Source organism: Bison bison, unplaced genomic scaffold (genome assembly GCF_000754665.1).
Source record: "Bison bison bison isolate TAMUID 2011002044 unplaced genomic scaffold, Bison_UMD1.0 scf7180017864163, whole genome shotgun sequence".
Lineage (NCBI taxonomy): Eukaryota > Metazoa > Chordata > Mammalia > Artiodactyla > Bovidae > Bison > Bison bison.
In genome coordinates this window covers 6,938,909-6,966,630 of record NW_011494735.1, presented here as the reverse complement: position 1 = coordinate 6,966,630, position 27,722 = coordinate 6,938,909, and the positions used below count along the sequence as shown (strand labels likewise).

Genomic DNA, 27,722 nt, shown 5'->3' with positions numbered 1-27,722 from the left:
TATAGCCAATCAAATCATTTCCTTTCTTTGCCTCCAATCTTCCTGTATATGTCTATCTCCAGACTCCTGTTCGGAGAGCATTCCTAACTACTTCTGGTTTGACACTGTAAGATATGAATCAAGTTTTTGCTCAAATAGACTTAAAATTTTTAATATGCCTTATTTTATCTTTTAACACTTCCCTCTTGCATCCTTGAAGCCCTTGCCTCCTGAATCCAATTCTCCCTCCTGACTTTACACTTTCAGTGACTGGGACACAGAGGAGCCCAGAGGGCTACAGTCTACGGGGTCACAGAACAGTCAGACATGGCTTAGGGACTAAACAACAACACATTCTCTAATAGCTTCCTCAGGAGGAGCGCTTGGGAGGAGAGTATTTTGAATCCTTCATAGTTGTCTTTGTTTTACTTTCAAATTTGCTAGATGGTGAATTCTAGGCTAGAAATTCCTTTTCTGCAGAACTTTGAAGGCACTCTTCCATTGGTTTCTAGATTCCAGAATTGCTATGGGTTGAGAGTCCTGATGTCATTTTGATTGTTGTTGTTGTTCAGCCGACTCTTTGTAACCCATGGACTGAAGCACGCCAGGCTGGACAATAAAAAAGGCTGAGCACCAGGCTTTCCTGTCCTTCACTATCTCCCAGAGTTTGCTCAAATATTGTCCAGCTCTCATGTCCCTACATAACTACTGGAAAAACCATCAGTTCAGTTCAGTTGCTCAGTCGTGTCTGACTCTTTGCGACCCCGTGAACTGCAGCACGCCAGGCCTCCCTGTCCGTCACCAACTCCTGGAGTTCACTTAGACCCATGTCCATTGAGTTGGTGATGCCATCCAGCCATCTCATCCTCTGTCGTCCCCTTCTCCTCCTGCCCTCAATCTTTCCCAGCATCAGGGTCTTTTCAAATGAGTCAGCTCTTCGCATCAGGTGGCCAAAGTATTGGAGTTTCAGCTTCAGCATCAGTCCTTCCAAAGAATATTCAAGACTGATTTCCTTTAGGATGGACTGGTTGGATCTCCTTGCAGTCCAAGGGACTCTCAAGAGTCTTCTCCAACACCACAGTTCAAAAGCATCGATTCTTCGGTGCTCAATTTTCTTTATAGTCCAACTCTCACATCCATACATGACCACTGGAAAAACCATAGCCTTGACCAGAGGGACCTTTGTTGACAAAGTAATGTCTCTGCTTTTCAATATGCTGTCTAGGTTGGTCATAACTTTCCTTCCAAGGAGTAAGCATCTTTTAATTTCATGGCTGCAATCACCATCTGCAGTGATTTTAGAGCCCAGAAAAATAAAGTCAGCCACTGTTTCCACTGTTTCCCCATCTATTTGCCATGAAATCATGGGGCTGGATGCCATGATCTTAGTTTTCTAAATGTTGAGCTTTAAGCCAACTTTTTCACTCTCCTCTTTCACTTTGATCAAGAAGCTCTTTAGTTCTTCTTCACTTTCTGCCATAAGGGTGGTGTCATCTGCATATCTGAGGTTATTGATATTTCTCCTGGCAATCTCGATTCCAGTTTGTGCTTCATCCAGCCTGGCATTTTGCATGATGTACTCTGCATATAAGTTAAATAAGCTGGGTGACAATATACAGCTTTGATGTACTCCTTTCCCAATTTGGAACCAGTCCATTGTTCCATGTCCAGTTCTAACTGTTGCTTCTTGACCTACATACAGGTTTCCCAGGAGGCAGGTAAAGTGGTCTGGTATTCCCATCTCTATTTATTGTGTTCTGATACACTGTGTGAAAACATCCCCCACCCCCCACAACCCCCGACCCTAGAAGCCTGTAGGATTGTCTTTTTCTCCCAGTGTTTTCAAATCTCATGATGACATGCCTTGGTGTGGGTCTGTTTTCATCCATCCTTTAGGAAACTTATAGCCATCAATTCTAGAAAACTTATGATAATATTTCCTTTTTTTTCCCTTCAATTTTTGGCCACATCACTAGGTATATGGGATCTTAGCTCCCTGATCAGGGATCAAACCTACACTCCCTATAGTGGAAGTGCAGAATCTGAACCAGTAGACCACCAGGGTAGTCTCTGAAAGTAATCCTTATACTTTTGTCTCCTTTTCTTTTTGTAATGCCCATTATTTGGATATTGTGTTATTTGGGCTCATCTTGTATAATTTTCCTGTCTCTAGTCTTCATTATTTGTTGTTTTGTCCTAATTTCTAGAAATCTTCAACATTATTATGCAATATTTCTGTTGAACTTTTTTATCTCTGCCATATTCTTACTTTTCAAGAGCTGTTTGTTCCCTGTCTAGTGGCTACTGATTAACAGTACTCAGTGCCCCCCATCCATGGATACAGATGATGTTAATGAGTGTTTTTTTGTTTTCTTTTTTAAAGTTTTCTTCTTGCATGTGCTGTTTCTGTGTTTCCTCTTTGTTTCTGGTGATAGTCTTGCATCTTAGATTCTTTCTTCCAAGTGTTTGTGTTTTTCTTAGCTGTCTGTTCACATTACAGATGGCCCTGCACAGTAGCTGTTTGAAAGCTTGGTGCTCCAAAGTGGGGCTCCTGGAGTAATGGTAGTCACTGTAGAGTTCTGGCCAGGTTGTCTCTTTGGGTCAGATGGCCTTGATTCCTCCTTCCGCTCAGAGGGGATTAAGCCTGGCTACCTGGCTTCTTAGAGCTTCAGGGAGAACAGCAGCCTCCGCATTCAGTATTTCACTGGATCTCTGCTTTCAGAGCAGGACTGGGACACTCAGCTATGCCTCCTCAGCCAGAGACCCTCGCTTTCACGTTTTCAAGAGGATAAAACTGGGCTTGCCAGGAATGGGAGGGATGGTTTGTGGTTCTGAGTGGGGGAAGGCATCTAAGGGACTCATTCATTCTTTTCATTTTTTAAGACTTTTTATTTATTTATTTTTGATGTGGACCATTTAAAAAGTCTTTATTGAATTTGTTACCATACTGTTTCTGTTTTATGTTTTGGTTTTTTGGCTACAAGGCATGTGGAATCTTAGCTTCCTGACCAGGGACTCAACCTGCACCCTTTGCCCTGGAAGGAGAAGTCTTAACCACTGGACCACCAGGGAAGTCCTGGGACTCATTGATTCTTAACAGAGGTTCAGCCAGTCCCCTTGTCTTCTTAGCTCTCTCATCCTGATTCCACCACTCAGACTTGTCGGGAGTTCGGAACTCAAATCAAGTTCATTGTCAGTTTTTCCTTCTGCTTCTTTAATCTTTTTCCATCTTCTTTGCCACTTCCAAATTTGGTTGTTGTTATCTATTTTTCATTTCCTCTTCTCCTTATGGGTTTTTGCCTCTTGAAAAAGCTTATAGTACCATTTTAAAATGAAGATATGGGGTAGGAACACAGCTAAATGCCTGTGGTCAAGCTCTCATCTATTGACTCCTCACGTTTTAAAATCACTGGTTGTCTGTCCCTGTCAGAAACTGGTTTTTACAGTGAATGTGGCTTCTTTTCTTCTCAAACAGTTGTTGGAAGAGGTAGAAATGATAGTTCCTATCTTTTGTTTAAAATACTTTTTCTATATCTGAACATAGGTGAAATCTCTTGAAGTCTGAAGCTAATTAAATGTGAATCATTCCAAGAGCATTCTATAATGTCTAGTCATTCATGGGACTTCCTCTGCTCGTCAAAGGACTTTGCTCAAAGGGCCTGATAAACTGTGCAAACTACATTGGAGATGTAATCACACACACACACACACACTCACACAATCATTCAGTTTTACTTTCATTATAATCATATATACATATACATTAAAATATATACTACCTAACAAGTAAAACTAGTTATTTGATTTGAGATGGAGCAGTGAGGAGAGTTTTTAGCAAAATTGGCCAAAAAAACATGAAACTTTCTCTTCTAAAAACATTTGAGATTTAAGGCAAAAATGACAGATTTACTGTGCTTGTTAGAAAGGCTGCTTTATGATTTTACAAAAAAATAAAGCAAGCCTTTGCTCCTACAAACAGTCCAGTCAACTGAAAAGGAAAGTTGACAAATTAACTGTGCTCCCCAAATGCTGTCTTTTGCTTTTGTGATTTAGGATCCAGGAAGATTAATCAATCAGAGGGTGACAGGGATGAGTGGTAGTCTGACAGCACAGCCAACGTGAAGTCAAACAGAAAGGGTTTAAATCCCTGTTTGGCCTTTTATTAGCTCTGGGTCTTTGGGCAGGTTATCCAGCTGAGTCTTACTTCCCTCTTTGTAAAATGGGCACAGATGTTATAAGGCCACTTTCAGGATGAAATGAGAAAACACACAAACTATTTACTGCCATGCACGGTACAAAGCAGATAAAACTCTTATGTAATAAAACCTCAAAAGAAAACATCCATACCAAAAGGTCTTTACTGACAACTAGAGAAGGCAGTGGCACCCCACTCCAGTACTCTCGCCTGGAAAATCCCATGGATGGAGGAGCCTGGTGGGCTACAGTCCATGGGGTCGCGAAGAGTCGGACACGACTGAGCGACTTCACTTTCATTTTTCACTTTCATGCACTGGAGAAGGAAATGGCAACCCACTCCAGTGTTCTTGCCTGGAGAATCCCAGGGATGGGGGAGCCTGGTGGGCTGCCGTCTATGGGGTCCCACAGAGTCGGACACGACTGAAGCCACTTAGCAGCAGCAGCAGCAGCAGACATGGCAGAGACAACCAGAGATCTCTGACTGGAAGGGCAGGTGAGCTGTGTTGAAAGGTATGGGCTCTGGTTTCTGATTGGCTGAGGTGTCAGAGCTTCAGGATGCTGCTTTGGGTCCCAAACTGCACCCTTCTGCTAGGCTGTTCTGCTTTATTTGTCATAATAAATGACTCCATATTATAGCAATAACATCAATAAAAGTAATGCCTGATGCTAATGTGCTATGAATGTCTCATCAGGAACTTAAGAAAATTAGTCTAAAACTGCTCACCATATCCAGACTCAGAGGGACTCATTTCTCAGTCAATTAGGTATGAAGAGTGAGCCTTAAGCCAAGTGAGAAGGGTCTGAAGGCATGTCTCCCAGGAAGGAGGCCTGCTTCCCACTACTCAGAGCTTTCACAAGATGCAGATACAGAAAGAGGACTTTGTATAAAGATAGTGAGAAACACCCATGAACCCCTGTAGTGCCTTGGCTTTCCTACCATCCCTATGTATCTGTATGACAGGAGGGTCCTTTGATTTCCTACTCAGATAGGATAATTACGATTGGCACTAAATTTTGTGAGGTAGTGATTTGTTTAAAATATTTCATGAGGTTCTATGAGGAAAAGAAGTATCGATTATTATAATAAGTAACATTCATTACGGTTCACAATGTATTCTGGGCACCTTACACGTAGCAACTTATTTATATATCTTCACAATAATGCTACAGAGAATGTACCAAGTACTCCCTGTTATAGACAAAGAAACTCAGTACAGAGAGATCAAGAGGGTTGGAAAGTGGGGCACTTGGGGCTCTGAGTCCTTGCTAGTCATGATTTTCTACATTCTTGCTTCTTCAGGTCATGCAGTAGCCTTTGCGTATACATCTGTATCCCTCATCTCCCTCAGAGGCTCATATCCTGGAGTGCACACGGGTTAGAACAACACTCTGTACAGACAGACTCCTCATTCACCCCCTCAACAAAGAGGTGTTAAACAAGCACCTCATGTGTGCCAGGAACTGCGCCAGACCTTAGGAATCTGCTATTCCATAACAAGGAAACGGATTCCGTTTTTTCCTTTAGCAAATTCTACTTTCTCAACTGGCAAAATCTGAGTATTTTCTACAGGAAGACACAAACTCAGGATGGTGATGATTAGTTGTGTAAACGGAGCTGGAGCTCTGGAAGGGCTGATAGGCATGTGTGACAAACTTACGTATCATTTCTCCACCCAGGAACAGCACAGACTTTAGCTTCCATGAGTAGCTTTAGTTCACCACTGTTAACCATGAATAGCTTTAGCTCACAGCTGCTAAAATTCACGAAGTTCTTGTGTGGGTTTTGCGTTTTTTTTCATGATTGGTATTAAAATCAGTTTAAGAAGAAGTAATACTTAGAACATATATAACATCATCATAAAGTATAATTTTATATGGTTCTCTACATGAATAAAATATTTTGTCATTGTGTGTACATGGCTACACCTGAAACAAACTGAACATGAAAAATACTGACTTAAAAAAAAGAATTTATCACAGGATTAGTTTTTAAAGGGATACTCTCCTTTATAGTTAAATTATATTTTTATGTATATTAATTTTTAAGAATAAATCTATTATAGGTTGCCACATGATTTTGCAATCCTACTCCTGGGCATGTATCTGGACAAAACTCTAATTTGAAAAGATACACCCCTATGTTCATAGCAGCACTATTTACAATAACCAAGACATGGAAACAACGTCAATGTTCACTGATGGATGAATGGATAAAGAGGATGTGGTGCATATACACAGTGGAATACTGCGGCTGCTGCTGCTAAGTCGCTTCAGTTGTGTCCAACTCTGTGTGACCCCACAGACAGCAGCCCACCAGGCTCCCCCGTCCCTGGGATTCTTCAGGCAAGAACAATGGAGTGGGTTGCCATTTCCTTCTCCAATGCATGAAAGTGAAAACTTAAAGTGAAGTCGCTCAGTCATGTCTGACTCTTCGCGACCCCATGGACTGCAGCCTACCAGGGTCCTCTGCCCATGAATACTGCTGCTGCTGCTAAGTTGCTTCAGTCATGTCCAACTCTGTGTGACCCCACAGACAGCAGCCCACCAGGCTCCCCTGTCCCTGGGATTCTTCAGGCAAGAACACTGGAGTGGGTTGCCATTTCTGTCTCCAATTCATGCAAGTGAAAAGTGAAAGTGAAGCCGCTCAGTTGTGTCCGACTCTTCTCGACCCCATGGACTGCAGCCCACCAGGCTCCTCCGTCCATGGGATTTTCCAGGCAAGAGTACTGGAGTGGGATGCCATTGCCTTCTCTGGCCCATGAATACTACTCAACCATAAATAAGAATAAAATAATGCCATTTACAGCTACATGGATGGACCTAGACATTATCATATTAAGTGCAGCAAGTCAGAAAGAGAAAGCAAATACCACATGATATCTCTCATACATGGAATCTAAAATACAACACAAACGAACTTATCGATGAAACAGACTCAAAGATGTGGAGAACACACTTGTGCTTGCCAAGGGGAATGGGGGCTGGGCGAGGGACGGATGGGGAGTTTGGGATTAGCAGGTGCAAGCTATTACATACAGAATGGATAAACAACAAGGCGCTACTGTATAGCACGGACACTATATTCAATATCCAGTGATAAACCATGATGGAAAAGAAAAATAAATAAAGTTGCTCTTCAGAAAAAGAATAAATCTATTGCATTAAAAAAGACCATTCTCTTAAGTAAAATTTGAGAGTAAAATTGAGAGTAAAATAACAGTGTGTCAAAACATGTGGTAACAGAAGCTTCCGAGGAATAGGTGTCTTCTGTATGTGCACCAGTAGTGAGCACTTCTAAGACTCAAAACAGCCTGGGCCTCAGCACTGAGTGTCTTTGCTGAATGAAGGCAGGGGAGGAAAGAACGTGGTGAAGGCAGGGCCTCAGCATGCAACCAGCAAACTATGCGCTGCCCAACTCCCAGGAGTTCCACGTTCATGGCTAATTAGATGGACTGAATGAATGGAAGAGAATAAACACAATAAATGAGAGCAAGGTTAAAGTTACATGGGGGTCACGGAAGACACCCAGAGCCCCAAGGATTTTCTGAGTAGTAAGTTCTGATGAACTCTCTCTCAATCTCAACAAGCAGAGCTGTTGACAGAACAGCGGCATACCATCTTTGCTTCGTAATGAATAAACTGAGGGGTTAGCGACCCAGGGAAAAGCACAAATGACTTTAGCGGCACCTAGAACAGGTCTGGAGTCTCCAAAATCCTATTTCATCTTTCTGCTTACGCTACAGAGACACATCACATACATCAGTCCTACTTTTCTCTCCATTTAAGGGGACTGGGGGAGATACAGGCCCTCGTATATAAGGCTTATTGTTCTTAACACTGATTCTGTATTACAGTAGCACTATGTTTGGTGCTGCATTAGGTATGTGTGGTTTATCAGTTATTAAGAAGACTTGCTTTTCAGTATTAAATTTATACTGTTAGCGTTGACTTGGACAGATTCCATCTCATACGACCATTTGAGAACTCTCTATTTTCGCCTTAGCCACTGATGTAATGCTATCTGACAGAGCACAGTGAGGCACTTTATTCAGCCTCCTCACCGTCTCCGGTACGGACACCCCTCGGTCACAGATGTTGCTTCTAAGTCTCCTTTGGTCTTCATGAATTAATAATTTCCTTCATTTTCTTGGAGCATTTATGGATGAACTTAGCTTATGGATAGTAAAAGCACAGAAACCTCAATTTCCATTCTATAGAATTCCAGTGGGGCTGAAATTTTCAAAGTTGTTTTAACCACAGCAGTTATAAATCTAGAGTCTGAGAAAAGAGGGAATTAAACACATTTATATGCTCTGCTTTTCTTTTTGGCTTGGTTACCCAAGCACCTTGTGCCATGGAGGAATTCAGGAAGTTACTGAAGAAAAAGACATGATTTTATTCTTGCAAGTGGATTACAGATGCATAGTGGACAGATGGGAAGATAGTCTCAATAGATTACTGTGAAAACAATCTGCAATATACTAAAATATAGAGAGCCTCTATGCCTTGATACGCTCATGTAATTATTCATGTGGGGTGTGTGAGTCACATATTATTGGGTACTTACTGTTTGCCAGGGGCTATACTAGACATATAAATATGTTATTTTATTTAATACTTTGAATAATTTACAAAATGAGGATATTTTGCAGATATCCTTATTTCCATTCAACAGGGGAAGAAACCTAAGACTGAAGAAACCTAGTAACTTGCCCCATTCACACGGCTATTAAGTGTTGGCAAGTGAGTGACTGGCTCCACGCTTTTGTATCTTTAGGTGAAACTTGGCAATGACACTTAAGACGCTGGCCACACCTGTAAACCATTTGACAAGACAACTTGCTAATGTCTCCTTAAAATTCTAAATTAAAAAAAAAAGTCACTTCTACTTACAACTTATGGTTATTCCAAGTTCCACATTGTGTTTCTTAGGGAGCTTTACGTGAAATGTTCCACTACTGGGGATGACAGACTCTGTAATTTCAAAACAAGAAAGAAGGTGTTTATAGAAGATGAGGAAGAATGGAGCCCCAGTCAATGACAAGGCATCAGGAATACTTGTATCGTCATCATCTGTAGTTAAAGCTGTGAGAACTGATGTAAAATCCTGATAAACTAAGCTTCTGGTAAAGAACAGACATCCTACCCACAGGCAACAGTGTGTAATTCACAGTAACAATCGAGTTCAGTATCTCTTAAGTGTGATTCAGATAGCATCTCAAATTTACCTAGGATGCAAGTTAAAAATATAGATTTCTGAAATATCCCACATCTATGGGATCAGAATTGCTGAAGATAAAGACTAGAAATCTACATTTCAAACATATTCGCCAGGTAATTCTTAGGTATAGTAAAGTTGAAGGACCAACAGTAGTTACGCTCTTTTTTCCCCAGCTTTATTTTTTCCAGAGTTTATTATTCAGCAGATTTTATTTCCTTGGGCTCCAAAATCACTGCAGATGGTGATGGCAGCCATGAAATTAAGGCATGCTTGCTCCTTGGAAGAAAAGCCATGATAAACCCAGACAGCATATTACAAAGCAGAGATATCACTTTGCCGACAAAGGTCACTATAGTCAAAACTGGGTTTTCCAGTAGTTCACGTACAGATGTGAGAGTTGGACCATAAAAAAGGTGGAGTGCCAAAGAATTGATGCTTTCGAATTGTGGTGTTGGAGAAGACTATTGAGTGTCTCTTGGACAGCAAGGAGATCAGACCAGTCAATCAGTCCTAAAGGAAATCAACCCTGAATATTCACTGGTGCTAAAGCTGAAGCTCCAATACTTAGGTTGCCTGATGCGAACAGCCAACTTGTTGGAAAAGACCTTGATCCTGGGAAAGATTGAGGGCAAGAGGAGAAGGGGGCAACAGAAGATGAGATAATTGTATAGCATCACTGACTCAATGGACATGAGTCTGAGCAAACTCTGAGAGATAGTGAAGGACATGGAAGCCTGATGTGCTGCAGTTCATGGGGTCGCAAAGAGTTGGACATGACTTAGTGACTGAACAACAACAATTATTCAGCAGGTTTTTTGTTTGTTTTTCCATTCATGGCTGGTAGTAATAGATTTCAGGAAAGACTTCAGTTAGCTGTGATGGCCGTTGACATGGAGGAGGCAGGAGGTACCTTAATTTGTAAGGTCAATGGGTAAAAAGAACACTTAAAGGCACAGTAGTAGGATTGATATTCAAAATATCTCACAACCAGAATGGTCTTGACCACAACCAACTGCACTGAATGCAGAGCACAGAGTTGAAACAGGGGGACCCGAGAGGTCCCAGCTGCACCAAAGATGACCCTACTTTCTGGATCATGTGGCAGATTCAGAGAAGAGGAGAATAGGGAGTGCTGGGACAGAGCAAAGGTGGGTTCAGATGTTGGCCAAGCAACAGAGAAGTAAGCTAGCCTAGCAGTAGAGAGGGAAGCACTGTGTCCTATTTGACTCTCAGCCCTGTATAGAGCTACTGTGAGTTGACCAGGAATGACTGATTTTTGAAAAGCAAAGAATTGCTACATATTCTTAAATACATTCTTAAAATTCCTTCAAAAGTCTGGGAAGCCTTCAATTAGAGATGCGGTTAAAATGGAAATATTCGCCTCTGAAGAGATAATATCTATTCATACTAAGTAGCTAATGACTATGATCCTTTCTGGAAGTTTTAGGAAAAGGTGGGAAGGGCTAGCCAGGAGCAAAGGAAACATAAGCATAAGGGGAAGTTTGTGGGATGGCTCAGTGAAGTCACTTTTTTCTGCTTGATTCTGCCCCAAGGTGGCTCCCCAGCCTGCACACACAGAATTAACTACAGCAGCTGTGATGTGGGTAGAACTACAAGGTCCCAAGGCCCGAGTCCAATTTGTTAATCACATATTTAACACATTTTGAGTCTCTGTAGAGCTGAAAGTTGGGATGGCCCCATAGAAACACAGTAATTCCTTCCTGGTTCTGCCTTAACTTGATCTTTCTGGTCTTCTCTACTTTCCCATGAGGAATCTGGGCAGAAAACCTTTTAGAAGAACCTGATCTTCTAACTCAGAATAATCACCATAGACAAACTGGAGAAGACAGTAAAATTTTTATTTCTCTGGGCGCTCTGGGCGTCTAAAAATTCATGTGTGAAGGTTTCCCAAATAGCCCTCGTCAGTTTCAGCTGGGGCCACTTGATAAAGGCAAGTCTGCCCTTTCTGGGCCCTTCCTCTCCTCCCAGCTCTTTCCTCACTTCCCAGGCAGCACCTGAGGGAATCTGTTGCCTTCCCCCACTTCCTCCCTCTCTTCTTAATGCTCCTGGTGGGTCATCTGTGGCTCGGTCAGTGTCATAGACCCTGAGCTCCTATCTTCAGCCTTGCCGTCTTCCTCAATGAAGACTCAACTAAGAGATGCCAGGAAGAACAACATACATTTATTTGCTTATTTATTCAAGAGGAATTTGTATCCTTCCCATTTCCCATCTGAGGTAGATAAAATGATTTAGTTGTGTCCAACTCTTTGTGACCCCATGGACTGTACAGTCCATGGAATTCTCCAGGCCAGAACACTGGAGTGGGTAGCCGTTCCATTCTCCAGGGGATCTTCCCAACCCAGGGACTGAACCCAGGTCTCCTGCACTGCAGGTGGATTCTTTACCGCCTGAGCCACCAGGGAAGCCTGTAGACTTCAAGATGACTGGCCAATTTGAATATACTGGGGCAGAAAAAGAGAAATGCAGTTAAGTATCGATAGCAACCATCAAGGTGTGCTTTACTCTCTTACTTTGGGTGCTACAAGAATCACCAATATTTATTTCTAAAAGATTTCTCAATCTTTTCCTTTCATCACTTTCCTGAGTCTCTGTGAAGGCTAATTGTTATCTTCTTCCCACCACCAAAGGAGAAAGTTTAAGAATCTGGAATTAGCATGCAGATTGGGGGCAGAGAGGGCATTTGGAAGAAGCTCATTTAGACCAAATGCCCCAATAGCTAGGCTGCTATTGGAAGAAGAAGAAAGAAACAAATGTACTTAAGGAGATGTGCAAGGTCTTGGACAGGGCCAGTGGTTGGCCTCGACAGCTCCTGGTTCTAGCCCTCTCTGGGACTGCCTACATTCCTTGTCCCCAAAGGCTGTGAAACACCTGTATGCTCCTAGGAAACACCTTTTCCCGTCTAAATTAGCTTGTGTGCATTTTCTGTGGCTTGCAACTGAAAGATCTCTTATGAACACGTTAATCCAGTAGAGGAAATAGGATGGGAGCCAAACAGACAGCCCCCACCTAAGTGTTCATGAGTGTAACTGCTGCTGCTGCTGCTGCTAAGTCGCTTCAGTCGTGTCCGACTCTGTGCGACCCCATAGAAGGCAGCCCACCAGGCTCCCCCGTCCCTGGGATTCTCTAGGCAAGAACACTGGAGTGGGTTGCCATTTCCTTCTCCAATGCATGAAAGTGAAAAGTGAAAGTGAAGTCGCTCAGTCGTGTCCGACTCTTAGCGACTCCATGGACTGCAGCCTACCGGGCTCCTCCGTCCATGGGATTTTCCAGGCAAGAGTACTGGAGTAGGGTGCCATTGCCTTCTCCGTGATGAGTGTAACAGGAATAGATTATTCTATTACTTGGATAAAGTATCCCAAATGGTTCATAAGTAAATGTCCTAGAAGCTTTAGAGGAACAAAAAGCTTCACTATTTATAAAACTCATTTCATGTATGTTTGTTTTAGTGTTGCTGGTTTTATGAAAACATTCTCCGTGAAAGGGGTTGTTGTTCAGTCGCTAAGTAGTATCTGACTCCTTGCAACCCCAGGGACTGCAGCACACTGGGCTTCCTGTCCTTCACTATCTCCCAGAATTTGTTCAAATTCATGTCCACTGAGTTAGTGAAGCTATCTAACCATCTCATCCTCTGCCCCCACTTCTCCTTTTGCCCTCAATCTTTCCCAGCACCAGGGTCTTTTCCAGTGAGTTGGCTCTTTGCATCAGGTGACCAAAGTATTAGAGCTTCATCTTCAGCATCAATCCTTCCAATGAATATTCAGGGTTGATTTCCTTTAGGATTGTCTGGTTTGATTTCCTTGCAGTCCAAGGGACTCTCAAGAGTCTTCTCCGACAGTTCAAAAGCATCAATTCTTTGCCACTCAGCCTTCTTTACGGTCCAACTCTCATGTACATCCATACATGACTACTGGAAAAACCACAGCTTTGACCGTATGGAGCTTTGTTGGCAAAGTGATGTCTCTGTTCTGTGAAAGGGGTGGGGAATGTATTGTTTGTATATATGTGTCCATGTATGTCTATGACATCTTGCCCAAGATGCTATACAGTGAGTCATTAATTCATAAGGGCGGAAAACAGATCTAAATTAGTTACTATAGCAAAATTTTGCTTTACATTTTTAATGCAGGGAATCTTGACCAAGATTAATATTGTTAATGACACAGGAGGAGACATTATCACTTCCTGGAAAACAGTAATAGATTACTTTTGACTACATAAGATTTGAAATATTTATAATGATGAACAAATATCAACAAATGAATCTCTTTGATCAAGCTGTGGCTTCATTTGAATCTTTAAACATCAACATGATTTATTTTCTATTTGGTAATTTTTTCCCCCATACAATTATTTGTCTGTTAAAGTGAAGGCACATTTAATTTGGCGTTTCTTAAGGAAACGCTAATAAAGAAGAAAAAGAGCCAATATTTGGAGAAACAATAGGTTTAGAAGAGTAAACAAGATGTTTATTTTCTTAGACTCCCATGTGGTTATTTTGTGCTTCCCTGGTTTTGCTTTATCTTTGTTAATACTATAATTAAAAACACATTTGGGTAAACAAAGGCCTCCTTCTTTCCAAATGGTCTGCTCTTTCAGCCTGAAGCATTCATTGTTGGCACAGTAAGATAACCACCACATAATAATTCATCAATCGGGACACCTTGTGAGATTCAAAAAAATAAAGGGACTATAAGGTGGGTAAATGTGAATGTTTAAGTCCCACTCAGTCAGAGAAAAACACTGGGGACTCTAGTAATAATGGCAAACATCATTTGATAGAATTTTTCGTTGAGGCTTCTCTCAAAGACAAAGCTGTATTTTTTCCAACAAAATAATTTCAGCATTAAAGTAGAAACTTCAAGAATTCATGATATTGTACACTGGTATTTAAAAGATAGTACTGAAAAAGGCAAACTGTAAATTGTGCATATGATTATAGCTTTACAAAATTATATGTATGGTAAAGGACTTTCGTAAAGATATATAAAAAGTTTCTGTTTATTAGAGTGATGGGATTATAAGCAACTTTAGCATAAGAAAAATTCCTTTAATGTTACTACAATTTTTTTGGGTGGTGGTGCCCATGTAAAGAGATCAGTTTAGTTCAATTCAGTCACTCAGTCGTGTCTGACTCAGGCAAAGTATACTCACAATCAAGCTTTTTAACCACTGTCTGTGTCACTTAGGATGTTTATAAAACAGACATAGGTAATCTCTGAGATCTAGCAGTTTGGGAATTAGTATCTGGGTATATATCTGAGGAAGAACTGGAAATGGATGGTGGTTCACATCCAGACAATCAGAAGTGAATCGAAAAGGGCAGGGCAGTCTTGAAATAGCTCATATCTCATGCAGTGATATCTTACAAATATTCACATTCTCAATTGGCTAAAAAAGATTATCTGGATTCCAGCAGTTTCAATATATACCAGTAGATTGGTAATGACTAATTAGAGTGTTTTATTGAGGTTCTGATGCTGTGTCTAGGCTCAGCAGAAATCAACTAGTGATGTCTGCCATGAGCAATGGAGGAGAGAATGACAGGATGGAAAAATATTTTTCCTGGCCCTATTTTATATCGTTTCTATTCATTTGAAATGGGTTGATTTCTGGGACAATGGAAGACAGGGGAGACGGCTTTAGGTCCATTTTTCCAGTCCCCTATATAGCAAGTTGGAATTAAGCAAAGTGGGTTTAATAGTTGTTCAGTCACTGTCAGACTCTGCCACTCCAAGGATTGAGCACATTAGGCTCCTCTGTCCTCCACTGTCTCCTGGAGTTTGCTCAAATTCATGTCCATTGAGTTGGTGATGCCATCCAACCATCTCATCTTCTGCCACTCCCTTCTCCTTTTGCCTTCAATCTTTCCCAGCATCAGGGTCTTTTCTAATGAGTTAGCTCTTTGCCCCAGGCGGCCAAAGTACTGGAGCTTCAGCTTCAGCATCAGTCCTTCCAATGAATATTCATAGTTCCTGTTTTTTAGGAGCTTAAACCTAAGCTAAAACCTAAAAACCTAACCTTTAATTAACATATATATACTTATATTTGTTTATACATTATATATATAATGGATTAGACAAATATATATAATGGATTAGACAAATATATATAATGGATTACATAAATAATGAACAAATATTGAGGATACACATAAAATAAAGACACATGTATAGCACAAGTAAATACTTAGTGGATATTGCTATGGAGAAAGTCAGCTGCGCTGGCCATTCCATTACTGGAATGTAGTGAGTAGATGCTGCTCAACATCCCACAGTGCACAGGATAAGCATCTCCATTCAACAAACAATGTCAGTAGGGCAGAAGCTCAGAAATCCTGCTCTTTCATGCTAGGAACCTTAATATCTCTTGAAAGAGGCAGTGTAATACAATATAGATAAAGACAGGTGCAAGTCAACAGACCCAGGATTTATGTAACATTCACTTTGCTCTATGACCTTGAGTTTCTGCCCTTGAATCTCAATTTTCCCTTCTCAAATAAATGAAGGTATTGGATTACAATAGTTTTCCCATCATAAATGTTCTACAATTATAGTAAATACATTTTGGGGCCACTGGACAGACTTATTTGCAAACTAGACCCTCAGTGTATCTGACTGATCCTTACAAGGTCTTTTACTGACTGTTGGCCACTGTGGACAAGAAAGGGAAGATGCTACACCTAGCCTGTGCCAATAGATGCTCTCTTTTGGGAATTAGAAATTAAAACTGGCTGGTCCTGGCTGGGCACATTAGCAAGGATGAAGCAATTATACACAATCAGAAAAAACTTGAGAAAATCAGAGAAAACTTGTACAAAGGGAGTAGACATGAAGAAACAGAGAGCGCAGGAACCTCAGAGATGCAATTAGTATAAAATCAATTCTTGGTGCAAATTGAAGTTTCTGATCCTAGTCCCTCAGGAGAGCCAACTGTATTTCATTCATTCATCGACCAAATATTGGCCGAGAGCTTCCTAAATTCCAGGCACTATTTTACGTGCTGTGGTATATTCTTGAACAAAAGGCACAAAGTCTCAGACATCACAGATATTTCTACTGGAGAAAACAAGACAATAATAATACTTGTATACAACATAACAATAAGTGTGTTATGTATATGACATAACATCAGGGTATGAGAAGGGCCAAGAAGAGCTATAAATCTGGGCAAGGGGACTGAGTGTGATAAATGTTGTGGAAGGCTTCTTTGAGCAATTGATGTTTCAGCAAAGATCTAAGTGAAGTGAGGAGAAGGCAATGGCACCCCACTCCAGTACTCTTGCCTGGAAAATCCCATGGACGGAGGAGCCTGGTGGGCTGTGGTCCATGGGGTCGCTGAGAGTCGGACACGACTGAGCGACTTCACTTTCACTTTCCACTTTCATGCATTGGAGAAGGAAATGGCAACCCACTCCAGTATTCTTGCCTGGAGAATCCCAGGGACGGGGGAGCCTGGTGGGCTGCTGTCTATGGGGTCGCACAGAGTCGGACACAACTGAAGCGACTTAGCAGCAAGTGAAGTGAACAAACCACCCAAATATGCTGGGGAAGAGCTGCCCAGGCAGAGGAACAGCAACTACAGAGATTCTTTGATAGGATTGTGCTTGGGTGTCAGGGGCAGCCAGTTCACATGCCTTCCTCATCCCGAGTCCTGCACCCCTTCTTCGAGATTTCACCAAGTAGTGCTCCTCCCATCACACTGTGTGCCCAACACTCAGACCTCTGGGTTGAATAACTGCCTCCATTCTGCTTTGCTTTAGCAACTCACTACCCTGGAACTTTGCTTTATGTCTGACATCCTAAACTCTAATATGCCATTTGACCTCAGTCTCCCAGCTGTTAGCTCTCAAATCCCCTTTCTCTCACTCCCCTACTTTCTTCTCCCTGAAGACTCCTAATTCCTTAACTGCTCCCTTTCTGTCTGGTCTTTCATGCTGATCCTATATTGATTTCTGTGCCTCTCTAACCTATTACACATTCTCTCAAGCACAAGCAGTATATGTAGTGCTTACAACATGGCCTTTGGAGCCTCACTGCCTGTGTTAAAATCCCAGCCCCACCATTAACGTGAGCCTCTGTTACTGGGGATATAGGAATATTCATGTGGCCAAAAAGTTCATTCAGATTTTTTTTCTATAAGATGGAACAAAGACTCGAACACTTTTTTTGGCCAACCCAATAGTAACCTTCTCCATTGCTGTTTTAAAGACTATGAGCTAATGTACACACAGGAAAGTAACAAGCCATAGAGTAAGCATTTGATAAATATCATGATAAATTTTCATGTGATTACCATAATTATCTCTGCTCTTCCTGTGATGATTTGAACCTCCGTGACTTACGTGCTCCTTCTTTGAAACTTCCCTGGAAACAGTCTCTGGATCAATATAACCATCTACTATCTCTGTTTTTATTCTTGAGCAGCGGAGGTCTCCTGACAAAAAACTTGACCACAAAGACCGATGTTGCTATAGACTGAGAGCTTCTGGATTCTGCTTGGTCTACCACCCAGCTTGAAAATCCCTTTACATGAATCTGGTTGGTTATCTCATTCATTTCCCCATTAGCTATTCTGAACCTTCATCGTTCTTTTCAGCTCCCCAAGGTGCTGACCCTTTCACCCTTGCTTGACAGTTCTCACACGATCTTCCGAAGCACAGCTAAAATGTAATTTTATTCTCACATCCTTCTCTTCACACTCCTAGGCGAAGGTCTTCTACTTTCTGCCTTAGACGAATTACCTACCTATGCTCTGGATAACTTCCCTTCTCATCCCTTTGGAAACTCCTAGCTACCAATTACCTCTTTTTTCTCTCACATATTTTGGGCCCCAAACATGCTCAAATCTCTCCAATCTTAACAAAACAAAATAACACCCATCTGAACCTGGAATCCCCTCTATCTCCTTTCATCTACAGCTAAATGTCTTCATTTTTTTTTTTTTTTTAATTTATTTTTTACTTTTTGGCTGCACTGCATGGCATGTGGGATCTCAGGCCCCTGACCAGGACTGAACCCATGCCCTCTGCAATGGAAGTGTAGATTCTTAACCACTGGACCGCCAGGGAAGTAGTGAAGCGAAAGTCACTCAGTTGTGTTTGACTCTTTGCGACCCCATGGACTATACACGTCTCCATGCCAGAATACTGGAGTGGGTAGCCTTTCCCTTCTCCAGGGGATCTTCCCAACCCAGGGATCAAACACAGCTCTCCTGCATTTCAGGCAGATCCTTTACCAGCTGAACCACAAGGGAAGCCCAGTCCCTACAGCTAAATCCCTTGATGTTGCCAAATGTCCCCTAGGGCAAAACAGATTTTGATTGAGAACCACTGATTAGAAGATAAGACAGTATAAACTAGAGCACAAAGTATGTAACTAAATGCTGTAGAAGTTCTCAAAAGATGAGCCCCCAATGGCCTCCTGTCCTTTTCATCTATTCACTGCATTTGTCCTGCCAATCCATCTCCCAAAACCCACTTTCTCGGCAGACAACAAGCACAGCTTGTCTGTACTTCCCTACCCTTTCTTTCCTCAGCCCTCAGCTCCCTGCAATCTGACTTCTGTCCCCTGATTCCTTGAAACTTCTCCGCCATGACTTTCTTCCTAATTGCCGAACCCAGTGGACATTTTCTTTCTTGCCTCTATTGCGTGAATCCTCCATAGCCTTTTCATGCTATCGACCATGACTTTTGCCTTGAAACTCTTGCTTTGGTTTCCAAAATGCCAGCATTTTTGGTTCTCCTCTTACTTCTCCTATATCATTTTCATCACCTCCTTTACTAGCATCCTTTCCCTTTAAATCTCAGTATTCCTCAGACGGAATTCCCACCTCAGTCCCCTTCTTATCACTACTCTTTCCTTAGTGGTGTCCTTTATTCCAATGACTTTAACCATCACCACTGTGTTGGTCACTCCTCTGTTCTGCTCTTTAGCACAGACCCCAGTCCTAGGCTCTGGGAGGTATAGCCTGCAGTCTCTGGGCACTTCCTTCTGCATCCCAGTGGCGAATCACTTCTAGCAAGTCTGTTCTTATCTTTCTGCAATTCTTTCTCATGTCTAACTGGCTGCAAGGTCCTTGAATATGTCGAGCCTTTCAATTATTTCTTTCAATGATCTGAACGTAGCACAGTGCCTAGAACTTAGTAACTGGTTTATGGTAACTGTCTTTCGAGTAAGTAATGGATGTGCTTGTTCTCTTTTCCCCTCTAGGATGAGTAGGATTTGTCTACTCATGTTTAAAATAGAACTCTCTTTGTAATCCCCAAACTTGTATGCTTCAAGTCTTCTCAGTTTAAAAAAATCATTATCTACTCAACCATTCACACCCTCATAACGCAGAATCATTAGGATCTTCCCTTTTCCTCATCGTCCATATCTGATCCATAAGGAAGTTATGCAAGCTCTGCTTCAAGCCACGTCCTAAATTCCACTCTCTATCACCATATCTGGCACTACCACTTTGGAAGCTGTCAAGCCATCATCATTCCTTACCTGTTCAATGGCTAAACCTTTTGTTTGTTCTGATTTTGCTACTGTCCCCCCTGCACTTCATAAAGATCTCTCCAAAACATCCATCAGGTTATCTCACTCTCCTCCATAAAATGCTCCATGACTTTATTACACTTGGACTATAATCTAAAAATTTACCAAGGCACTACATCATTACTTGGCCCCTTCCAACCTCTCCTACCCCAACTCCAAAGCCAAATCTGATTCCTATCCCCAACTCCTTTATATGCTCCAGCATGAGCATTTTTTAAATTTTATTTTGCTGTTGCTCCTATCCACCAAGGTTATTATTCTGGCTCAGGTTTTTACACTGGCTGCTCCTTCTGCCTGCAATGTTCTTGTTGCTCCTTCTCAACCTTCAAATCTCTGCTCAAATGTCTCTTCCTTAGAGAGTCACCCTATGAAAATAAACCCCCTACCGACATTCTCTAACTCCCATTCTGCTTTATTTCCCTCAAAGTATGACTGCCAACTAAATTTATATTAAAAAAATTAACTTCTGTCCTGCTATTTGCCTCTCCTGTCTGCTGCTGTATCTCTGTTGTATAGTAGAATAACTGGCCTATGATAACTATTCAGCAAATATTTGTTGGCATAATGCGATCCCTATGCCCAAAGGCATATCTTTATTGATTGCTAATGATTATTCGGAGAAGGTAATGGCACCCCACTCCAGCACTCTTGCCTGGAAAATCCCATGGACGGAGGAGCCTGGTGGGCTGCAGTCCATGGGGTCACTAAGAGTCGGACAAGACTCAGCGACTTCACTTTCACTTTTCACTTTCATGCATTGGAGAAGGAAATGGCAACCCACTCCAGTGTTCTTGCCTGGAGAATCCCAGGGACGGCGGAGCCTGGTGGGCTGCCGTCTATGGGGTCGCACAGAGTTGGACACGACTGAAGTGACTTAGCAGCAATGGTTATTAGGTCTGTGAGATGGTAGTAACACTTCACTAAGAGAAGACAACTTTATTAAATGAGAACTAGCGCCTACCTCTGAAACCTGTATACCTATTAGCTACTGACAAACACCTCCTCCATGACTAAACATAAACACCCTTGCTGTTTTTGATGTTAAGTTCACCCTCTCTTTGCTATGGCAAGTTTTGATGACTATGGAAGTAGTCTTGAATAAAGTCTTCTTTGTCATTTTTAACAAGTGTCTGGTGGCAACTTCTCTTTAACACCAGAGACCAAATATTTACCTACTTGGCCTACATAAATTCATCTAATGAATTTTCATTGTTCCCTACAGAACCTTCAATTTTTTTTTTTTTTTTTTGCAGTAGGAAGAGTCAAAGAGAGGCATTGCCTGTCCTCATGACTGAATACTATGGTTTCTCAAGCATATACGGGAAAAGTCAGGAAGAATACAGGCTACATGATTTTTTTATCACCTTTACAAAAGCTATTACTTATTCATTTTGTCACATTTATTTTCAATTGTTCTTGTGGTGACATTTTAATGAATAATACAAAAGCAATGCACAATTCAAAATGACACCCCAAACCTCCCAAACAAAAACACATTCAGTATATAAAAAATGATCATTCCTCCCACATTCTCTGCCATATAGTCCACTTAATTCACATGCAGTCCACTCCCAACTATGCAGCTGACTTGAGATTATATGATCATACCTGCAACATCAAACTCAATTTCCAGCGTGACCTTGCTTGTGATTGAAGAGTCTCGGAGGAGCTGATTGGCTTCCTCAAAGGTGCTGTCTTCAGTTGGAATTCCATTAATGGCCAGCACTCTGTCTCCAATTTGAAGCACCCCACATCTAAATTTAGAACCAGACATTACAGGTTGTAGACAGAGTAAATGATTTTCAAGTTGACATTGCCAAGATCCTTTCAATATAGCATTTGTTCTTGTTTATTCATTGCTGTGGGGCATCCTATTAGGTCAACTGCTATGTCTTACATTCTTTTTTTCTATATAAAAATATAGCTGATTTATTATACTGTGTTACTTTCAGGTATACAGCAAAGTGATTCAGTTATATGCAAGTCCAACATTCTTGTATTTCATGGCTACCAATGTGAACAAAGGAATCTTGAAATATCCCAGAGAAGTAATGCATAATTTAGCACCATGATATTATTATAATCTGATGTGAACCAATATACAGTAATGATGAATGTGCATTCCCCATGGCAGAGAAATTATCATGAAGTTTTGACTTCAGAGATTTTTTTTTTTTGTAATGGATTTTTTCTTTTTAATTAATTTAGCCTCTAGTCCCCGATGGACAAAAATCTGCTAAAGGCACCACCCAGGCTCACTATTTTTCTCCAACCTGATCAAGAACATAATATTTTATTGTCAGAACAGAGAGTTCATCTCATCTTGCATTTCCTGCATTGAGCACTGTTCCATAATTTATTAGCCAGTTGAAGATAGCCAGCAAGAAATGCAGGGCAGAAAATGATGCTGTGAAAGAAAGGATCTCACCTCTCGGCTGGGCTGTCAGCTTCAATATAGGAAATCAGAGGTGGAGAGGAGAGGGTCTCTGTAGCAAACACACTGCCCTGCAGTTGAATCCCAAATCCTGTGACAGGATCCGCGGTCAGCACAACCTCTGTGGTTTCTGTGTGAACGACCTGCCCAGCCAAGCCCACGGTGCTAGAGGCTAACGACACTAGAGGAACAAACACACACAGCAGAAATGACTTTAAACTGGAACAGGCACCAGGAAGGCCAGTGTTTCTGAAACAGATCATGTCTCTGGAAAAAAAAAGCCCACTGTTAATGGTGGGACATGAGGTTTTGGTCTTTAAGCAAAAGTTTAACTAGAGCTGAATGGGGTAAATGAATCGCCCAATATCTGTCACATCTAAGTCATAGCATCAGTGTAGCCCCTCGTCACACCCACCTCTCATATCAAGGACAGCTGTGGCAACTGTAGGAAGAGCATGGTCTTGGGGTCAGGGTACCTGGGATCTAGTCGTGGCTCAACCACTAAGAAACCAGCTGGGTGACCTTGGGACTAAGTCATTAATCTCTTTCCTATCTAGGAGAAAGGGGGTTGGGCTAACTGATTTAACTTTTCCCCCCTGCTTTAGATATTTGTTCCTAAGTTTCTAGCTTTTTACAAAAAACTTGACCTTCAGGTTTGAAGAAACAATTGATCTAAGTCTGGCTCCTGAGGTGGTAAGGATGTACTGGTCATCAACCTTCATCTATCATTGGCTTGGCATGATGGAGTCATTTAAATGACTTTTATACATTTCCACTTTTCTAATACATGGTCCTATTTCAGCATTTATCAGCTTTTTATTTTCCTTCTTGTCTCATCACTAGACTCTTGAGTTCCTTAAAGACTGGAACCAGATCTTTTCCCCTCTGAAATTCCACTGCCTGGAATTTCCATGGCTAAAGCCATGTGGGATGAATCCGGTTCTATAACATCAATATTTTCCTTTTTGGAATCAGCCCTTGGTCTGCTGAGTTACGGAACGAGACTGGTCCTTCAGGACTCCAATTCTTCTACCATGTGGATCATTCCAGCATTCAGGCTGACACTGCAGAGGATGGTGAGGTGTATCGTTTTCCCATGAGGAGTAAGGAAAATCTACTTCTTCTTAAGAGGCACTGTCACTGTTCTTTCCCAGCAGGGTTAATGTCACTGAGGTTAAAGTGGCCTGCTTTAGGAGGTGAAAGTAGCCTCCAACCCTCATCTTTTTATAGATGGTGGCTTATAATCCCAAGATCGGACACATAATCAAATGTCAATTCAGATTGGGTTTTCTAGTGTGGCTTTGTTAATATCACAACTGTATTCTGAATGCTCTCCAGATCACACATTTTGTTATTGGTGGCACAAAACCAGTAGAAGGTACCATTTCATGTCAGCAAAAATCTGGAGGGTTGCATTTCTTTCCAGTTAGTACTCATAGCAGGTGGGAATATAATATTAGAACATCACCCTTAGGCAGATGGCACTCTGTCTTCTGAGTGAAGATTTTTGGACTTCAACAAGTATATTTTACTTTATATGGAACTTTCTATAGGTCCACATTAATATTTTTTCCATTTACCATCCCAATTTGGCATAGACTTTTGGACTACTCAACTGGAGTTAAAAGTCTGAATTGTTAAGTCAGCTGATTACCATTTCCACTAAGAAAGAATCAAGAAGGAATAGGTCACTTTAATAGTAATGGGGGGATTAGTTTAGATTTAGCAAAGACTTTCTGAGGGAAAGACGTGCTATATTTTTCTGAATCAGAAGACAGTTGAGGAATTTCATTTTCTAGAAGGTTTTGAAAATAGAAATAAGTATTAATTCATATGGGTATCATTAAATCTATAACCTCTACCTGGAGGCAAGCTGAGATGGTAGAAATTATGAGGACATTTAATTTAGAATTAAAAATGTATTAAACACTGGTTTTATAATTTTATGAAGAGTACAGGATTATATTAAATACCTTAGGATTTTACCATTAACTCTGAAAGTCCTCTGACGTACTAGAATCTGTTCTTTGAAATAGTACAATTTCATTGGAAATTGCTTGTACTGATTACTCACACATATTAAAGTCTTGAAAATGACCAATAGAGATAAAGAAGATAAACTACAGATTTAAAGATGATAGGCCAAAACAAAAAAAAACTAATATTACTTGGAGGAGAAAAAGATGAGTTTGATTATCCTGCTTCATTAATGTGGTCAAAAAGCAGGAGAAAATAAAAGTTATTTATGAGTTACAACCGGGTAGTTTAAACTTCTGTATAATGCATTCTCTCCCTCCAGCAGCAAAGCAGCAAATACTCCTGCCAGGTATTGGCTCTGGTCTGTGGTGTGCCCGCTTCTACTCACAAGTGAAGATGGAAATGACCACACTGCTGACGTGCTGTGTTTGAACACTGCTAACGCGTGTGTGCCAAGGTTGTGTTCGGGATTTACATCTGCTCTGTCCTCTTCTCACTCTTTTCTGGAGGGTTCTGCAGGAGTTCACCCTGTGTTTTTGTCAATCCTTGTGTTTCCTACTGTAAGGAAAGGCCAAGTAATGGGAGGCCAAAGATGACTTCTTAGCTCTGAGGTTTAAAAATCTGCCAAATGTTTTCTTAATTTAGACAGCTGTGAAATTTATTGTCAGATATAAAAAGCATCTGAAAAGTATATAGAGAAATGGACCTCAAAGATTCTCTTTTTAAAAAGGGAAAGCACAAACACAGTCCCCCTACTATCACAAATTCTGTAGTAGAATTTCCCTCATTTGGGGAAATTGTAGGGGTCAGTGTATGTGGACTACAATGGAGAAGCCCCACCCTGGGAAGACCACCTACACGATCATGGTATCTCCACTGCCAGGTAATTATCAAAGATTTATTCATATACTGTGCTTACAATTATTGGATTCTGTAACTGAAGACCTATATCTCACTAAGTGTTCCACATTAGAGTCCACATTGTACATCACATGATCCAGTTCAGGAGACAGTTGGAGTGGTCAACAGCTCCCTCCTCCAAATAGGGGTAGGGCAGCTCTTAAGCTGACCCCTTCGAGAGCTCTGTGCATGGTCATTTTAAAAGCTTACCATGAGCTGCCTTTGAATTCCGGTTGTTTTTCAGGGGCTGGTGGCAGGCACAAAAATTGTTAGGTTGTTTCATTCTCTTCCTTTCAGCTCTTTCCAGTGGTGCCCTCCCTAGCAGTAAGCGATGACTACAGAAGAGGCAAGGATCATTCTGAGAACGTGTTGTAAGGTCTACCCTTTGCTGCAATTCAGGCAAACTGCAAACAGGAAAGCGTCTACACTGGCCCTGTGTACCGGAGCAGGAAGCTGGGCGGAATAGCCAGATCCACTGCTCAGTCATGCCCCGCCATCACAGGGGATGATGGGCTTCTGGGAGGGGCCTTGATCCTCTATGGCAGAAAAAGGGGCAGCTCATGCTGTGGGGGAAAGGTCAGTAAGAATACGGAAGAGGTGATAAGTGGGTTCCCTCTGTGACATGGCTCTGCCATGTCCCAGGGCTTTGTGACACTCCTGGAAACCGATGCTGGGGGTACTTAACATTTTCCCTGGGACACAAACATGACTTTCCTCTTTTAATCCTTGTAACATGCTGTAACAGGCTTCCTGTATTTTCCTCCTTGGTCAATAACAGAGAATGTTTTAATATTTATGTGAGAAAATTTCATTCTTTTCTGGCCATGTCCTTCCTTTGTATTAGAAACATAAGTAAGAATTTTTTTTTTCTTTCTGTTTTGCTCTGGCCTCTGATCACCAATACAGCTAAGAGATTTTTATTATATTTGTTGTGACTTTACCATGATTCACCATCCATACAAATGGCCTGGTTGCTCTAGGAACGTAAGTATTAGAAAAGGGGCAGTAAATGGTGGCACCAAATAAAGACATAAATAAAGTGGTGGAAATAAACCATAATATAGTGAGAGTGGCAATAAACGTTTTATTATCTGTTATTTGGGAAAACCTTTACCTCTAACGTCACCATACCAAGTTCAAGCAAAAAATAAAAAGAGAGATAAAACTGAAAAACTAAATCCTCAGTTTTCTTCTGATTTTGGAAAATTAACATTAGTTTCTTAGGTCTTTCTGAAGTGGGAATAAAAGTTTATAGCTTTCTGAATCTTCTTGTTTGATTAAAATATAAAATGTATAATTTCCTGAGATACACATAAATCCTGGCAGATATATGGTCAGTGGTGCTCTAGTGGCTAATGTCTACAGAGAATGCTAAGAGCAGATTTCTAGAACCAGGTTTCTGCTTATACTTCTATTATGTTGGAGAATAACGTGCTGTTTAAGAGAGAATTTATCACTAGGTTATGGGTATTGGTGACAGTGTGGCCTTGGCCTTGTTTCCTACTACAAAATTCAAGATGTATAAATATCAACCTGCAATAGCCAAACAGATTATCATTTATTTGTCATGACTAATGTCCTTAATCAACCTAGCAGTCTTACCTAACACAAACAAATGTTTAGCCATTAAAGCAGAAGCGCAAACATGAATGCATTTGTTTTAATTGCTCTTCCCTGATGAGGGCTGTTAGCCTGCTTTCTCAGTAAGCGGTGCTGCACATGAAGCCATTTTATGTAAAAATTTCATCTACAAATATCCACTACAAATCCTGATTCACTATATGGGAATATTCAACTTCTATATTATGCCTAAATGGAAATGTGGTGAAATATGCCTAAGTCTTGGAGCAGTGTTAATATTTCAAATTTAGGCACCATAATAGCAAACACGTAAACTATTCAAAAAAGCTAACAATTAAATAGTGCTTACTATTTACTATGTATTATTGCAGCATATATATACATCATATTATATATTGCATATATTTAATTATAATACTTATTTCATTGGGTAATTGTGAATACTATATGAGAATATATAATTATTCATGCATACATATGAACATATCATATATATATGAATATATAGTCTAGAACTTATAGATGTTCAAGCTGGTTTTAGAAAAGGCAGAGGAACCAGAGATCATATTGCCAACATCCGCTGGATCATCGAAAAAGCAAGAGAGTTCCAGAAAAACATCTATTTCTGCTTTATTGACTATGCCAATGTCTTTGACTGTGTGGATCACAATAAACTGTGGAAAATTCTGAAAGAGATGGGAATACCAGATTACCTGACCTGCCTCTTGATAAATCTGTATGCAGGCTCAGGAAGCAACAGTTAGAACTGGACAGGGAAAAACAGACTGGTTCCAAATAGGAAAAGGAGTTCGTCAAGGCTGTATACTTTCACCCTGCTTATTTAACTTATATGCAGAGTACATCATGAGGT

General features: G+C 41.0%; 1 protein-coding gene across 1 annotated transcript in view; it reads right to left on the bottom strand.

Moving 5' to 3' along the window:
* The window catches only part of GRIP1 (glutamate receptor interacting protein 1), a 464,606-nt gene that overhangs the window by 76,039 nt on the left and 360,845 nt on the right, over nucleotides 1-27,722 (bottom strand). Inside the window, exons 14-16 of the mRNA XM_010841627.1 lie at nucleotides 22,388-22,574; nucleotides 21,568-21,713; nucleotides 9,070-9,150 (exon numbers count right to left, since the gene is read on the bottom strand). Coding sequence (XP_010839929.1) covers nucleotides 9,070-9,150; nucleotides 21,568-21,713; nucleotides 22,388-22,574 — 414 coding nt within the window. The remainder of the gene's footprint in view (nucleotides 1-9,069; nucleotides 9,151-21,567; nucleotides 21,714-22,387; nucleotides 22,575-27,722) is intronic.